At 37.6% G+C, this 16,599-nt stretch overlaps 1 protein-coding gene across 3 annotated transcripts in view; it reads left to right on the top strand.

The window, feature by feature from the left end:
• Positions 1–16,599, top strand: part of LOC136873888 (116 kDa U5 small nuclear ribonucleoprotein component) — a 398,344-nt gene that overhangs the window by 367,611 nt on the left and 14,134 nt on the right. For all 3 annotated transcript variants that reach the window (XM_068227586.1, XM_067147207.2, XM_067147208.2), the window contains one exon: positions 7,388–7,532. In XM_068227586.1, the coding sequence (XP_068083687.1) occupies positions 7,388–7,532 (145 nt within the window). The remainder of the gene's footprint in view (positions 1–7,387; positions 7,533–16,599) is intronic.

Genomic DNA, 16,599 nt, shown 5'->3' with positions numbered 1-16,599 from the left:
CGCAAAACTTGTCCGCTAGGTAGTGTAACGGTAATACTCGGTATGCGCTTTCCGCTGCTCGATTGTTTTACATGAGACGTGTATGGAGTATTCCTACATTTGTGATCATCGAAACGAAACTTTTGCTTTAGATCCATTAAAATGGAGTTACTATATTCAGCTAATGTTTTTTAAAAAATGGGAAATGGTATAAGTGCAATGACGATTGTGGATTTGGAAGCAAAATTGAAGAAAGGGGGCAAAAAAATATCCGGAAAAATGCAAGAATTGATTGAAAGGTAAGGAATAAATGCCGCAACTCCTCCCTTTAGTGTTTTTGTTAAGATTGAATTCTTAAAGTACAAATAGCATTTTGAAAACATTCCTAATACGGTATTTTTTCTTTTCTTTGGAGGTTATAAACGTACATAAGGCACGACATTCGTGTGACAGCAGTACCTGGGACTACATCCAATATGACTGAACTTCATTTCCCTGCAGCGCACGAGTTTCAGGATCTTGTTTCAGAACATAAGACAAATATAAAACTTCAAATTTGGAAGTAATGATTTATTTCCTATTCAGGAAGTCCAAAATGGATGGTGCTCCAGTGTCAAATTATAGGTCACTGGGTGATTCAGGGTACCGTACCGCACACGGTGTTATGGCTGTTTTCCTACTTCTATATCTTCTTGCTCTCGGAGTTATTTCCAAGGTACCGGTGCCACACATGAAAATATCAAAGGTACAGCGTTCTCCTTAAGTCTTCGTCTTTCGCCTGAAATTATTGAAATAGGTCATATTAAATTTTCAGAATGTCACTACCTTATTATAGAATTATCTCTTAATTAGTACTAGTTAGCTTTCTTGCCAGTTTCAGTAATGACATAATCTTCAACTGTAAAATGTTTCAAGCAGACTTTGATATTAGGAGTCGTATTTTTATTTCGTAGGTCCTGCCTACGAATCGCATGCAACCACTTTTAACGGAAAGGATCTTGCTTAGGAAATTGATGGTATGAATACGGTCGACCTTGATTTTGGGACATTGGGACATAGCAATAGTCAGGAATCACAATTTTCTTGTTATCTTTGTTGTCGTAACGATATATTAAATCTTTAACTTCATCATTTAACTAGGTAACTTTCATTAAAAACACATACAAACAAATGATGATCGACAAGCGCATACCGGGTACTACACGTGAGACATCTATCGGTAGTGTTTCAATACATCCCTATTGCGTGCAGCCGTTGCCTACGAGATATACAAGGCCACGACATAGCTACTAATTTGTCGCTGGAAAAGCGGCCCGACCGTGTTCACGGTTTGGCCGCTAGATGTCAGGTTTCCGTTCTCTTCTTGGCGGACTTTCACATTGTGATATGTGGAGTAATTGTGATGCTGTGTTGATTTTGTGCAATTTATTGTGAATATTGTTTCTTTCGGTGAGTGTCCGTGAGGTTGAGAAGAAGGTGCACTGTTGTGTACCTCTCTGTATTTCGGATGACACTAAAAAAGCATGAAGATAGACGCTCCATAGTTTCCCTTCCGAGTGCGGTTTAAGGGAGAAATGGAAGCAAACTATTTCTAGGCAAGGTGATATAGTAGGATCTCATTAGATACATAGCAATTCTTCTCATAAAACAGATTTCATTGTTGTTTTCATTGTGTATCCTGTTCACAAACAGGAAAATGTCAAAAGCAGGAAGCGTCCAGCTCCCAAAAATGCTGTATTGCCATCAAAATCTAGTAAAAGTTCCGATTCAGATAACGATGAACATACCATATCTTCATACATCAGCCACAAACGAAAAAGGAGTACAAGTCTCGTTTCTATATCAAGGAAAGTCTACGAGTATCTCTGTTAAATCTAAAAAATATACGGATAAGAAAATTAAATACCAGATTACAGAAAATAATCTGTAAATTGAGAAGTAGGACATGGGTAATGAAATCAGAAAAAAAGTTTTACGGTATCTGAACTTGACCAAAAAGCAAACCAAATTGAAAAGCATGCTAAAATTGGTCATTTAGGAGCTTTATTCCTGTTAGAACGAATTTAATTTTCTTCTTTCTTCATCCGTTTACCCTCCAGGGTCAGTTTTTCCCTCAGACTCAATGAGGGATCCCACCTCTACCGCTCAAGGGTAGAGCACCAGACCAGACCAGACCAGACCAGACCAGACCAGTCCTGGAGCCCCAGACTTTGGGTCGGGGGATACAACTGGGGAGAATTACCAGTACCTCGCCCAGACAGCCTCACCTGCTATGCTGAACAGGGGCCTTTGGAGGGATGGGAAGATTGGACAGGACAGGCAGGGAAGAGGGAAGGAAGCGGGTGTGGCCTTAAGTTAGGTGCTGTCCTGGAGAAGAAGTGGGAAACCACAGAAAACCACTTCGAGGATGGTTGAGGTGGGAATCGAACCCACCTCTACTCAGTTGACCTCCCGAGGCTGAGTGGACCCCGTTCCAGCCCTCGTACCAGTTTTCAAATTTCGTGGCAGGGCCAGGAATCGAACCCGGACTCCAGGGGTGACAGCTAATCACACTAACCACTACACCACAGAGGCAAACACAATTTTAATTTTATTTACGGGAAGAAAAAAGAGAAATACGGTGAAACGACGCTAAATATTTGCGTAACGGGCATAACATCCGCTCACCAAACAGCGGCTTCAATACGAATGTCAAAATATAAGATGTGCGTAGGAAAAGATTGGATCGCTGATAATTGGTGAAAGGGCAATTAAGCCCAAAGTTATGTATGACCGCAATCTCGATACGCTTATCGGATACTCGTGAGACACAATTAAAGTAATCGGTAAGAAGTGACAAACTCGCTATCAGATTTCTCTGTTTCTTTCGTGAATTACTTCTTTAGTTTAAACATATTGTAAGAAATATGTTGTAGAAATTAAGTCAAACAATTGCTCTTGGTCTATCTTTGATCTCATATCTGTTTGCTGCCTTCTGAAATTACTAGTTTTAATGAATTTTTATAGTTTTTCATATTCAAACGTGTTGCAATGAGCGGGCGAGACAAATCAGTAAAGAGAACTCTAGTGGCACTTCCCGGAAGTATCTTGAGGACGAGTCTAGTGTGCTGTATTTCCCAGCCTTGTGTATCTCGTAGGCAATGATGCAGCACGGGTCTTAGAATATTTCTTGACACAGCAAGGGTTGGCATTTCTCAATTAAAAGTTGACTGTTAGTTCGAAATCACATAATTCGAAGTCCAATTTTTGCGTCCCAACGACTTTGAATTAACGAGGTTATACTGTATGTGTATTTTAAAGGTAGTTATTTATGCATAATTATTAGAAATAATATTAATATTTTTTGTTAAAACCGTTATATCATATAAATTTACGTAATTACTATCATTAATATTTATGGTTTTATCCCTTCACCACAATAATTCTGGGACCACTATTTGATGAATGTACAATATTCTTATTGTTTGTTTTGTTTTGAGGGTCTACCCTGGACCACATTAAGCATCATTCATTTCTAGTTCTTCTCTCCATCAGCCCAGTATTTCTTCATCCTTTCGGAATGGGCTTCTTTACTTTCTTGCGACCAGGTATTGCCGGTCCGCTTCCTGTTGTGTGATCTCTTTTTATAATTATTATGCAAAGAAGAATGATACATTTATGGAAAAGCCCATATATTTTGCGATAAACTGAATCAAATTTTCAGTATCAATATATCGATGAATTGAAACGAAAATATCGGTATTTCATAAAAACCAATATATTGTTCTCATCCCTAATCCTGTGCACTTGATTGTGCTTGTAGCCAATTTCGCATTCCAATCAGGAGTTAAAGAAATTTGTTTATTCAAAATCATTCTTTCCAACTTCAAAGCTTTCCTTCACGCACTCGTTTTCTGTTTCTGTTTCTATTTTGCTTATATGCATTTTCAGTTCTGTCTCTGTTGCCCACAATAGTGTTCAAAGTAGAAGGTGCTAGTTTTAACGTTCACACCAACTCTACATGCTTAAGATGTGGATTCCTATCTACTTCTTGAAGGATTTTAATTTTTTCTTCATTAGTGAGTGGTTTCACGACCCCTTTCTTATCCATAGTTAGGCTGTCACAAGACAGATACCGTATGTACCGCGCTACTGAACTTCTCACCATTATCCTATTAGTCCATAAGTAGGCTGTCATGCGACAAATAATCACTTCACTTCTTTTTGCAACTCAACACAACAAATTGAAGGTAATGCCAATAACTGTTCTTGTGTTAAGATGATTTAAATCAGTGTGGTACGACATAAGTCTATAGTGCAGCAATAGCAGATCTTCGACAGGTCATTTGTAGATGCTGTTAAGTAATAAGGTTTCCATATACTGTAGGCCTATCCCATTAAAGAGTTATGTAAAGATGCAGGCAATGGTAAAGCAGTGTACCATTCATACAAAAATACAGTCTGCTAGTTTGACAGTTGGTATGTTTTAATTATTCACCAGCGCGTCTGTCCGAACCAGTGCCGAGTACTGCCGAAGTTTCGTGTTCAAGATGGTGGCCGAAGGCACTCAATCGCGTATGGTGAGTATATCATCGCGAAAAATTCATGCTTGATCAAAGTGACCAGAAAACAATGTTTACGGTAATTACCCACTGATATACAATAATAAAGTTTTATTATGAATCCACCTGTTCAATACATTATAATGTTATTACATTTAAAATAACTTCATTAGTTAAAAAGTTATATATGGGACATGTTTTGCTCCCTTATAGAGCATCATCAGCCAAATCTGAATCTCAAATAATTGTTATTTACGTAAATAAAGACTTAAGAACTATTAGAACATTTTTGACAAAAAACTTATTCTATTAGAAAATCATAAAATATAAAATCTTTGTATACATAGCTTAATTACATGTGCTTAATAGGAAGATACATTAAAATTATGGAAGAGAGAGTATTAAAATATCAAATAAATAATATATATATCATGTCCAAAATCCTAGAAAGACGTGAAGATCAATCTTAGGACCTAAATTTGAGGATTTTCTTAGCAATGAGATCTGGTAAAAAAGTTATTTATCCCTTGTGGATAAGAGTCTGTAAAGATTCAAATTTATCGTCAATTTGATGATTGAACTTATAACAGGATAAATTTAAATGCTTGTTGTCATGTGACCTCGGCAAATGCTGTTGAAAAGATATGTTCTTATAGATGTCAATGACCGTTCGTTGAACTAATGGATTTGATAAGGATGATTGAAAGGGACGTAAATCAACGTTTGTAATGAAAGCTGCTGCTTGGTTTATCTTGTTGAATGTCCCTCCAATTGCTGTTTGTCGGTTTGGTGTTGTCCGAGGTTATGTGGTGACTGTCTGTTCAGAACAGAAAATCTATTAGAAAATCATAAAATATAAAATCTTTGTATACATGGCTTAATTACATGTGCTTAATAGGAAGATACATTAAAATTATGGAAGAGAGAGTACTAAAATATAAAATAAATAATATATATTCAACAAGATAAACCAAGCAGCAGCTTTCAATACAAACGTTGATTTACGTCCCTTTCAATCATCCTTATCAAATCCATTAGTTCAACGAACGGTCATTGACATCTATAAGAACATATCTTTTCAACAGCATTCGCCGAGGTCACATGACAACAAGCATTTAAATTTATCCTATTATAAGTTCCAATCATCAAATTGACGATAAATTTGAATCTTTATAGACTCTTATCCACAAGGGATAAATAACTTTTTTACCAGATCTCATTGCTAAGAAAATCCTCAAATTTAGGTCCTAAGATTGATCTTCACGTCTTTCTAGGATCTTGGACATGATATATATATTATTTATTTTATATTTTAATACTCTCTCTTCCATAATTTTAATGTATCTTCCTATTAAGCACATGTAATTAAGCCATGTATACAAAGATTTTATATTTTATGATTTTCTAATAGAATAAGTTTTAAGTTTGTCAAAAATGTTCTAATAGTTCTTAAGTCTTTATTTACGTAAATAACAATTATTTGAGATTCAGATTTGGCTGATGATGCTCTATAAGGGAGCGAAACATGTCCCATATATAACTTTTTAACTAATGAAGTTATTTTAAATGTAATAACATTATAATGTATTGAACAGGTGGATTCATAATAAAACTTTATTATTGTATATCAACAGATTTCAATACGGATTAAAACATGAGATTAGTCACTTGCAATTACCCACTGGTCAGAAACCTAAGGCTTCAACTAACAATTCATTATACAGTTGTTTTAGGAAGAAAGTGATCTGCTATAATATGTAGGTACTGTAGCTACTTCTATGAGGCCAAGGGTAAAAGAATGTCATATCTATTCTTCCGTGTTTTTCACATCTTTTAATAGTCTCTTGTCACTTTAACAGGCTCCAGTAGAGAATTATTTATATTTGTTCTCTCGACTTTTTCACACTTTTTAGTGCTGTCCTTTATCTCCTGAAACACTACACACACAATGTAAAATGTACTAATGTGTAAAGGGATCTCCCTGTTGGATAGTTTTTAATGGGATATTCGATAGTACGTTTTCCCGCTTGACACTTTTTTTTTCCGTCCCCTGCAGAAACGTACTAACGAGGTTTCACTGTATAATGAGAATAAGATGTCTCACTCAAATTTAATTGATGATTTCTGCATGTTCTCATTCCTTCCTGTGATGAAAATTAAGCGTAGATGCTGATCTGCAAATGTATAAATATGACTTTGCTGAAAATTTAGAATTCTTTGCATCAAGCTGATACCACCTGGGTTGGGAGGGAACAGAATTGACAGAAGGAAGTTGGACTGCAAAGATGGAAGAGAGATTTGTGGTACAAGTTAGGCAAAGCAGTATTGGGCTTAGCTGGGGTCGTTGGAGTGCCACACCTTGTCTCTTGAGTTGTGAGCCCACATTCAGACCAAACATCTGTGGAGGTTAAGGTGCATTGTGAATGTGACTACAAGGTAGACAAGAAGGGATAAATCTGCACTGTAATTATACGTTACTGCTGGTGGAAAATAGCAGTTTATGCAATATTTAATATTAATGATTTTAAGTAGTAAAATAAATAAATAAATCTGAATCATGAAAACGAAGCAATTCTATGCTGACTACAGAACACTCCAAAATCTGTAAGCCATGTGGCTGGGCAGTAGCCATCTTGGCAGGCCAAGAACCTTAATGGGGGCTGTAGTGCCACACATGTTTTTAAAATGAATCAGTGCTTAATTATGTGTCTTATCACAAGTTATGGCAGTTTAGTTAATTTTTTTAAAGACGTGTGGATTGAAGAGATGCTTCATTAACCCTTGTAGCATTGTGTCTTCAAAATAACATGAAAATGGTTATTTCAAGCATACTAGAAGTGATGTGTGTTTATCTCCTGCTTTTTTAGGTCAGATCATTCCAACAGCACGCAGAGTAGCATACTCTGCTTTCCTGATGGCCACCCCTCGACTTATGGAGCCATATCTCTTTGTGGAGGTACAAGCCCCAGCTGACTGTGTGTCTGCTGTGTACACAGTGCTAGCCAAACGAAGGTAAGATTTGGGAATATACATATTACATCTGATAGGGAAGTAATTTGTTCTAAAGGGGTCTTGAATTCTGATGTATTCAAAGCATACCATGTATTCATTTTATATTATGTTCTTATCACATCATTCTTACAGTATAATTTGTATAAACTTCCTATACTGGTGATGTTTTGCATCAAATTACAAACGCAAAGAAAGTAAGTACCTGAAAGATGAGTGGAATTCTAGTGCCATTGTGTAAAATGCAGTGAGAATTACCTTATTTTCTTGAGTAATTCATGCACCTTAACTTTTTAAGTTGAATCTGGTTAAAAGAAATATTTGTGTATTTTTACATACCCATTTTCTCCAAAGTTTTTTGCACAGATCGGGGCAAGTTTTGAAACATAGATGTAGTTGCAACCTCCGTATTTTGAAATTTGGAATTTCCAAACTTTCTCTGTTACGAGCAGACATGACTACTGGTAGTTCAGTGTAAATGTTGGTGCTAGTCTGATGCAGTGATGCTCAACTTCTGCAGTACATATGTGTTCTGTTATACATGTTATCGTTCTTACGGTGCGGTAATTGTTGTTACAGCATCATAAATATTCAATTAATACTGCCTCATTTAACTTGCCTTGATTAACTTCGCCAAAGTACACAAGAATAGAGTTGTGGACTGTACGTATTTAGTGTCCAAAGGTAATGTATGGTACTGGCGGAAACAGAATGTATTACTTCAAGCTACTGGACCAGCAAGTCTTCAAAAGCATTTTGTGGACCAGAATGGGGGGAAGTCTCCACTATCAGAATAAGACCTCATGGAATACCTACTGTCATTATGTTATGATGGATTTACCATTTCTCATAAAAAGATATATTTTAAAGGACATGAAATATCTACAACACGTGGTATCAGCGTGACGTAATTTAAGGTAACTCGAGGCTGGGTAATAAATTTTATGAGAAGAAATGGCCTTCCTCCTTGATGGAGAACGTCACTTTACCAATGAATGCCAAGTGATTATAATGATGTAGTGTTTGATTTTCATCGGTTTGTCATGAAGCAAGAGGGGGGGAAAAAAACTACTGTATTGGCTCTCCCAGATCGGCAACACTAATTAGACCAGCAGCTATGTGGTTGTGAAAATTCAATATTCATTGACTTGGCCCTCAACGAGCAACTTAAACGTACTCTACAGTGTGATGGTAGTAGTACCAGACCTGTAGCTTAGATCCTTTCCAACAGAACAAAGATGGCATAGGCCACCATAGCTCAATTGGTAGAGCAACCAACGCGAAATCGGGAGGTTGTGGGTTCGGATCCCACTGGTGTCTGGTTGGCCATTTTTGTTCTGTACTTAACATCTCTTCAACACATACTAAATGTACGTAACGACCTAATAGGTTGAAAGTCGCTTTCAGTTAAAATCAGGGATCATACTTTTGTATGGTTACAATACCTCCCCTTGGTTTGTGATAACTGATATGCTGACAATTGAGCAAATCACGATTATAACTGTTACGATGTTTTGTGGATTTGCAGAGGTGAAAGAAGGTGCTGGGTGGAATAGGTCTCAACTTATGAAATTAAAGTTAATTTTAAAACTTTAACAAAGGTTATATTTTCTTTTCAAAATCAACAGAGAACAACAACAGAGTAACAGGTACCAAGTAGCAGAAAAACAATTTAAGAAATTACAATAGTTACAAGATTTGGGCAAAATTAATTTCTGAGCTCTCAGCTCACCACCACAATAGCTAAAGGGCAGAAAACCCCTACGTACAAGGAGCACTTGCTCCTAATTACAACGTTAAGAAAAGAGCAGACCCGCTCTCAATTTGACAAGCCTATCAAAGGCTACAACAAACTTCATTTCTATCTGCCCTTAAGGCGCACCAAGAAACAGGGGTATTTGATACCCAACCTACAGGGCCTTTACATGAGGAAAATAAGACATCAGGTTAAGTTACTGGCCCATAATACAAAATAGAATGGAGGCGAAGCTTGCACTCCTAATACACTTTTGAAACCTACTTGGCACTAGGCCACTTACGCAAGGGCTAATCCCATACTAAAGAGGTGACACGATAAGAAAACTTTATTACATTACGAAGAGAAGAAAAACGGTTATGAAAACGTAGTCACCTCAAAACAATATGAGTGGGAGCTCGAGAGGGTTAGGCACTCTCTATCCCAATTTATAGTTAAAGAGACAAAATTTTACCAAGTGTCTATTACATTTTAAAGATAGGTTACATGAGAAAAGTTTCGAACCTGCCCCGAGGGTTAAACTGCTGAGCTAGCAAGAAATAAAGTTATTAAACGGCCATTACCTTGTAGATGAACTGCTGCCCAAAGAAAGAGGCGCTTCCCGCCCCCTGCTACATAATCACACACTAAGCAAGATGTCGATGAAGTGGCAGTTTAAATACCCTCGTGGAACATTCGAGATCTTTCAAGAATGAGTACCCACACCCCGCTCAACTTTATTGGATAGCTTAAAGCAACATCTCCATATCGGAGAAGACATACGTTATTGGTCAAAAATTAATTAGAGAAATTCGGGATTGGCTAAATTCAAAACAAGCGGAAATAGAAGGGTTATACTGCCAACCCAAAAAATGACTGAAAGAAATTTAACAAAGAACAAACTTATGAATACCGAATTTCTTCAAAAAAACCAGTTCCTTCACTTCGCACTAGGGTGCACAATTATAGTTCTTAAGTAGTGCCATCTAGAAGAGAATGTCCACACTTCTTGCTACAGAGCAAACAAATACAAATCGAAATAGACATCGTTCAGAACACTTCAAAATTTACAGTAGAGACATCTTCCGAGAAACCTTTGATTTAATACAGATTTTAAAGTTCAGAGTTTCTCCTGTAGTGAGGTTTCAACTGGCGCAATATTTGAATTAGCGGCGTGGAGGTGTACCGCCCGGTACAATAACAGACATGTCTGATAGCTTAGGCTTGTCAGACAAAATGAAAAATATATACAACACATTATACTACTATTCCCTGTGACACACTACCCATCATCTTACATAATGCTTGAATTTATGGTTGTTATAGGTGCCCATGGCTCTATCCTGATCATCAACAATTTGATTTGCACAGGTCCCTACCTTCTTCTCGACCACATAAGGACCTTCATACAATAGAAAAAAACTTATGTATCTCTTTCTGTTCTGCATACGATGAATGAAAGGCCTTCAGGAGGACCTCCTCCCCTATCTGAAAACTATTCCCTTGACGTCGCTGCTGTCTCTCCCTCTTAGCACCAGCCTTCGTTCAGGAGGACCTTCTCCCCTCCCTTTGGATCGCTGCTGTCTCCCCCTTTTAGCACCAGCCTTCCATTGGTTCACCTTACCCATCTCAACGAATACCTCCTTGGGTACTTCCTCACCAGTGGAAAGACTCAAGATGGTTTGCAACTCTCTCACAGGCTTGTAACTGAGTTGGAGTTCGATTGGTGTTAGCCCTGTAGTATCATGCCTTGTCACATTACACCAGCGCTCCACATCTTGGAGGTAGCTAAACCATGAATTATGCTTGTCACTGATGTAAGTGCAAAACATTCTACCCAGTTTTCACATTATCTTTCAGACATGTTCCCCTGGGGTTAGCGTATGAAAGAGTAATACACGTCTACACCAATCTCTCTTAACTCATTCTTCCATATCCTAAATATAAACTGGTTGCCATGGTCAGATAAGATCTGCTTAAGGATACCAAACTGAGGAATGTAATGGTCTAAGATCTTCCCTACACGAGCCCTGCCAGTAGCCTTGTGTAAAGGGTACAACTTAACGTATTTGGTAAAGGCATCCATAACAACAAAGATATATTGATATCCATAGCATAACTCCAACAGCAGACTATACAAATCTGTGCACAACAACTCATTAGGGCCATCTGTTAAAACAGTTTGCCTAGCACCCTCCAAATACCTGTTGGGATGCTTGCTCCTTTGACATGTGTTGTACCTGGATTGTGTCTTTCTGACGCAACGTCCCATATTCTTTCATACAAAGTTCTCCTGTATAGCAGCCAGCACTTTATCAGCCCAAAAGTGACCCAGCTCCATGTGATAGAGCCAAATAACGTCCACCCTGAGAGACTGTAGGACAAACAATTTCCAATTTCCCGTGATATCCTTTCTGGACAGGAGACTGTTTTCTACTCTGTATCACTTATTCCCATGGAGTATTTCTCTTCATTTCACTCTTCCAGTTCTTTCCTTATCTCTTTCAACCTCTCATCCTTGCACTGATACTCTCTCATCTTCGCTAACCTCTGCTTCTCTTCTAGACAGGTGTCCTTCCTCAGAGTGCAAACCAAGATTCCCTCCTCCTCTTCTGGTGCAGTTCTGTTATCTGCCTCAGCTGGATGTCTGCTCAGATAATCAACCAAGACATTTCTTGAATACCTGCCGCAAAAACGTTGTAACCCTCACTTTTCTAGAATGCTGGGTTTCCATGCATAAACTATGTATGTGGTCAGAGTGAGGCATGTAGGAAGTTATGTTGGCAAACATGTACAGTAAGCACCTTTTTTCTTTTGTTTAAATTTCGTAATGGGTCATGCGGGTGCAGAAACGTTGTATCAATGGAGGAGGAAAGTCATGTGTTGCTAAGTCCGAGTGTGTGAAACGATATAAATAGGGGACGGAAATGCAAAATTAAATATAGTAAATGGAAGAGGAATGAAAAGAAATACAAGCGGATTTCGAGGCAACCATATTTGGCCCACAGTAACAAATCAGTGCCTGGGAAAATCCTTGCTGAACAAGCGGGTGCAAAAACGTTGTAAGCCAATGTAAGAAAGTCAACGTGTTTATTGGGAGACTTATATTTTAATGCGTAATCAGAATTTTTATTCTCGACTGTATTATATACGTTATATAATGTATTATATATACTGTATATGCATATAAATATGTCTTGCTCTCTTTACAGATTGCTCATTGTATTCATTAAACGAGGTATTGCCTTAATCTGCGGAATAGAAAGCTAATCTGCTAGACATGTGTCGACACGTTCTTGAAAAATATCGAGGTTTTTATGAGAACCTGAAGACAAAGTGAAGTGACAATGTAATGTTTATTCATCATTGCTAAACATTCTCGCAACAATAGTGAATTCTGTTAAACAATGGGAAGCTCTAACAATGGGTACTGCAAATTAGAAGCATGGTTTATGTTTCATTATTTGTGTACAGAATAAAAACAATAAATAATATTAAAAGCTATAAATATTTTCAATAGTATAAACGTTGTAACACGCAAAAATGTGCTACTTCCGTTACAGTTACAACCTTTTTGCACAGACGTCCAACGATCATCTCTTATATCTAGATTTTAAAGTGGCCCATTGTTAAAATTATTATGCATTAATAACTAGTGAACTCATTTAAACTAATTGTCAATGGCAGAATAAGCATTCACAAACAATTTGCTTGTTTATTTGTTTTTCTTCTCCTGAAAAATTTGCATTTTGAGGGTGCAACGTTTTTGCCGGCAGGTATTCACTTGTCCTTTTCACAAGGACTACTTCATAATCATATTTCTGAATGGCTAAAATCCATCGGAACGTATCACTAGATGTCAGCTTGCGAGTCTTGATAAAGGTTAGAGCATTGTAGTCAGTGTAAATGGTAAATTTATGCCTCATTAAGTAAATCCTAAATTTACTCAACGAGTACACAACCGCCTATAACTTCTTCTCACTGACAGTATACCGCTTCTCGGCAGGGTTAAACCCTCTACTGGCCAGAGAGACAATACCCCAATTTCCTTGTTCGTCTTTTTGGCACAAGGCTTCTATACCTCGATCTGAAGCATCTGTCATAACATAATACTCCTCATCAGGTTGAGGTTATTTCAATATCGTGGCCTCATGGAATGCATTCTTTAATGCCTCAAGTGCTTCCCCTTTGTCTGGACAACCATGTCCACTTAGCGCCCTGCTTTAACAACTCCCTAAACAGGTCGGTAAGATTTAAGTATGGAATCATGAAGCGCATAAAAAACAGTAGAAGTCTCTTATAATGAGAAATCATAACTGAAAAATGTACTCGCTGTAGCGGATTGTCAATCCGATTTTTCGTAAAAGTCAGGAAAAACGCCATACACATTAAAATAGGTAAGAAACGGCAATCGGTTTCTCTTTGCAGATGATATCCACACTACGACTTATTCGTTCGTTATTTTTCGAAATCTGATACTACGTGAAAATGTAGGTTTAATTTCATTCTGAAAAAGTTATAATATCACTTTAGAGGCCTCTGTGGCAAATGTTTCAGTTTTCTTCTTCAAAGAGCATCACCTAACCTAACCATATATGTATCATGAAAACATATTTCATGCGCATGTAGAGAAATAATAGCCTCCTCACTACAAATTTACATGAGAATAGCCTTTTTAGCAAATTTTAATTGGATGCAAGAATATATAAACTATCCTCTGAAATTAGTGATGTACTCTGCCATATCTTAAGGTGTATGACATTCGAATTTCAGTATATAACATTAAAATTAAGTGATCGTTTACTTCAGCCTGTATTTCTAGCGAATTAACAACTCCCACAACAACTGCTGTCGACCATGTCATTTACACATTTATTACGAAAACATATTATCCTCTTTCATTTTGAATTTTCTTTTAGAGAACAAAAGTCGATGGGTATGACTAATCTGTAACCGGTAACTGGCTACACGACTATGAAAAAAGAGAAACTGAAATTGCACGGCATTTTAACACCTTTAGCACAAACCAAAACATCAGATAAACTGCATCATGTCGGGCAACATGACGACTATAATAAAGGATGTGGAGCGGGCATGGGGACCCTACCAGGGCCATTGGTTTATATAGGTTGCAGGTTTCTGGAAAAATGAATGGTGATCCCTTGATCTGCGATATTATTTTCCAAAATAAACGTTACAAAATAAAATTCATCCATCCAAAATAGGTTATCATATCTCAGCATCAACAAGATTAAATGTAATTTACCAAGGACTATTCCTTTAAGTCAAAGAGGCTAAGGTACAGAGATACTTTAACATGATGCAACTTCCAGAATACAACAATTAAAGGTAATAAATACCACATGATATTAAAAATACAACATTAAGTGAAAATCAACGGCGCTTTCAATAATCGCACTACATAATGGAAACAAGATGGAAGTCAGACATACTTAAACTTGGCGCAGAGGCCAGGTCAACTTACTCCCACACCAGAAACACTTCTGATGTGGGGCAGAGGACAAACTAGCATGCATCTAGTGACGCAAAGTTACTGGAGGCAAACCCCGAGGCAAATAAAATTAATCTACTAATTACACTGTTTACAAAACCAAAAGAGAAAGGGAATGCCTCCAGAATCAAGCAGGCAGGCGCAGCTGAAGAGCTCAGGCATCTTAATAATTGAGTGGCGAGTCTGGGACAGTAGGAGTAAACTCCTGTGAGAAGAAAAGCAAATATTTAAATTAAGGAGGAAAAGAAACCTACAGTGCTTACCCCAGGGCAGGCCATCCTGGGAGGGAGGATCACCGAAGTGCTCTGATCGCTGGACTGACGAGAAACAAAAAGGACAGCGAAATCTTGCCTCACTGTCTTAACAAGGCCGAGGCTGACCCCGGTACGATCACCAGTTAACCAATCTGGCCACAGAAGCTTGCCTCTCGCCACCCAGATCCACCAGTCAAAACCCCTTACCAATTCACGATGTTTTCATAATATTCCAGAACATCACCTAACCCTAACTGCGGACTTTCCATCTTCCAAAATTAGTAAAACATGCTTCTAGAATCGACAGGGGCAGACACACCCTGTTCCGAAAATCCGCATCATGACAGAAATGTTCCAGAATATCACCTAACAATAATGATAGGAACCCTTTACAAATTAGTTACATGTCCAAATACAACACGTTTTTCTTTTCTTTCTTTCTCTACAAAACCCATCACATAATCGACTCCAACATTGTCTTTGAATGTCGATGAGAGAGCTTGCAAGTGTACATAGCGAGAAAAATATACGGTTTAATGATCGGTCACATTTTGTGGCAAATGTTTCAGTTTTCTTATTCAAACAACGTCAGCTAACCTAACTTGACCATATTATATGTATCATGAAAACATTTCAAGTGCCTGTAGAGAAATGGTAACATTCTCGTTACAAATTTACATGGGAATAGCCTCCCTAAAATTTAGCCAGACACAAGAAAATATAAACTAACCTATGAAATCACTGATGCACTCTGCCATATTTTGAGGTGTATTGCATTCTTATTTAATTTCAGTGTAAAGTATTAAAATTAAGCGATCGTTTACTTAGCCTTTATTTCTAACGAGTTAACAGCTGTTATCGACCACATTATTTACGCATTTCTTACAAAAACATGTTCTCCTCTTTCATTTCTTTCTTTACGGAACAGCAGTCTACAAGTATTACTAATCAACTCCAACATCGCCTTTGAATGTCGATGAGAGAGCTCGCAAGTACACACAGCGAGAAAATTATATTGAAGATTGCATTTTGTGGCAAACTCTTCAGTTTTCTTATTCAAACAGCGTTGCATAACCTAACTTAACTGTGTATCTACCATGAAAACATATACCAAGCACCAGTAGAAAAGTGATAACGTTTACACGGGAATAGCCTTACTGAAATTTAACCGGTCACGAGAAAATTTAATCCAACCTCCGAAATCAGTGATGCGCTCTGCCATATCTTGAGATGTATCACATTCTTACTTCATTTTAGTGTAGAGTATTAAAATTAAGCGATTGTTTGCTTCAGCCTTTATTTTTAACGAGTTAACAACTCCTGTTGGACACGTTATTTATGCATTTATTACAAAAACATGTTCCCTCTTTAATTCCCATTTTTCTTTACGGAACAGCAGTCGACAGGTATTTCTAATTAACTCCAGCATTGCCTTCGAATGTTAATGAGGGAGCTCGCTAGTGGACATAGTGAGGAAACGATACCGAAGATGATCGATCGCATGCAATAAAATGGCTGGGTGCATATATATTGGTAACAGAAAAAAATCATGCACACTTAATTGCTCGT

This window comes from Anabrus simplex, chromosome 5 (assembly GCF_040414725.1).
Source record: "Anabrus simplex isolate iqAnaSimp1 chromosome 5, ASM4041472v1, whole genome shotgun sequence".
In the NCBI taxonomy this organism is placed as follows: domain Eukaryota; kingdom Metazoa; phylum Arthropoda; class Insecta; order Orthoptera; family Tettigoniidae; genus Anabrus; species Anabrus simplex.
Note: the sequence above shows the minus strand (reverse complement) of the source record. Positions and strands in the feature narration are given on the sequence as shown.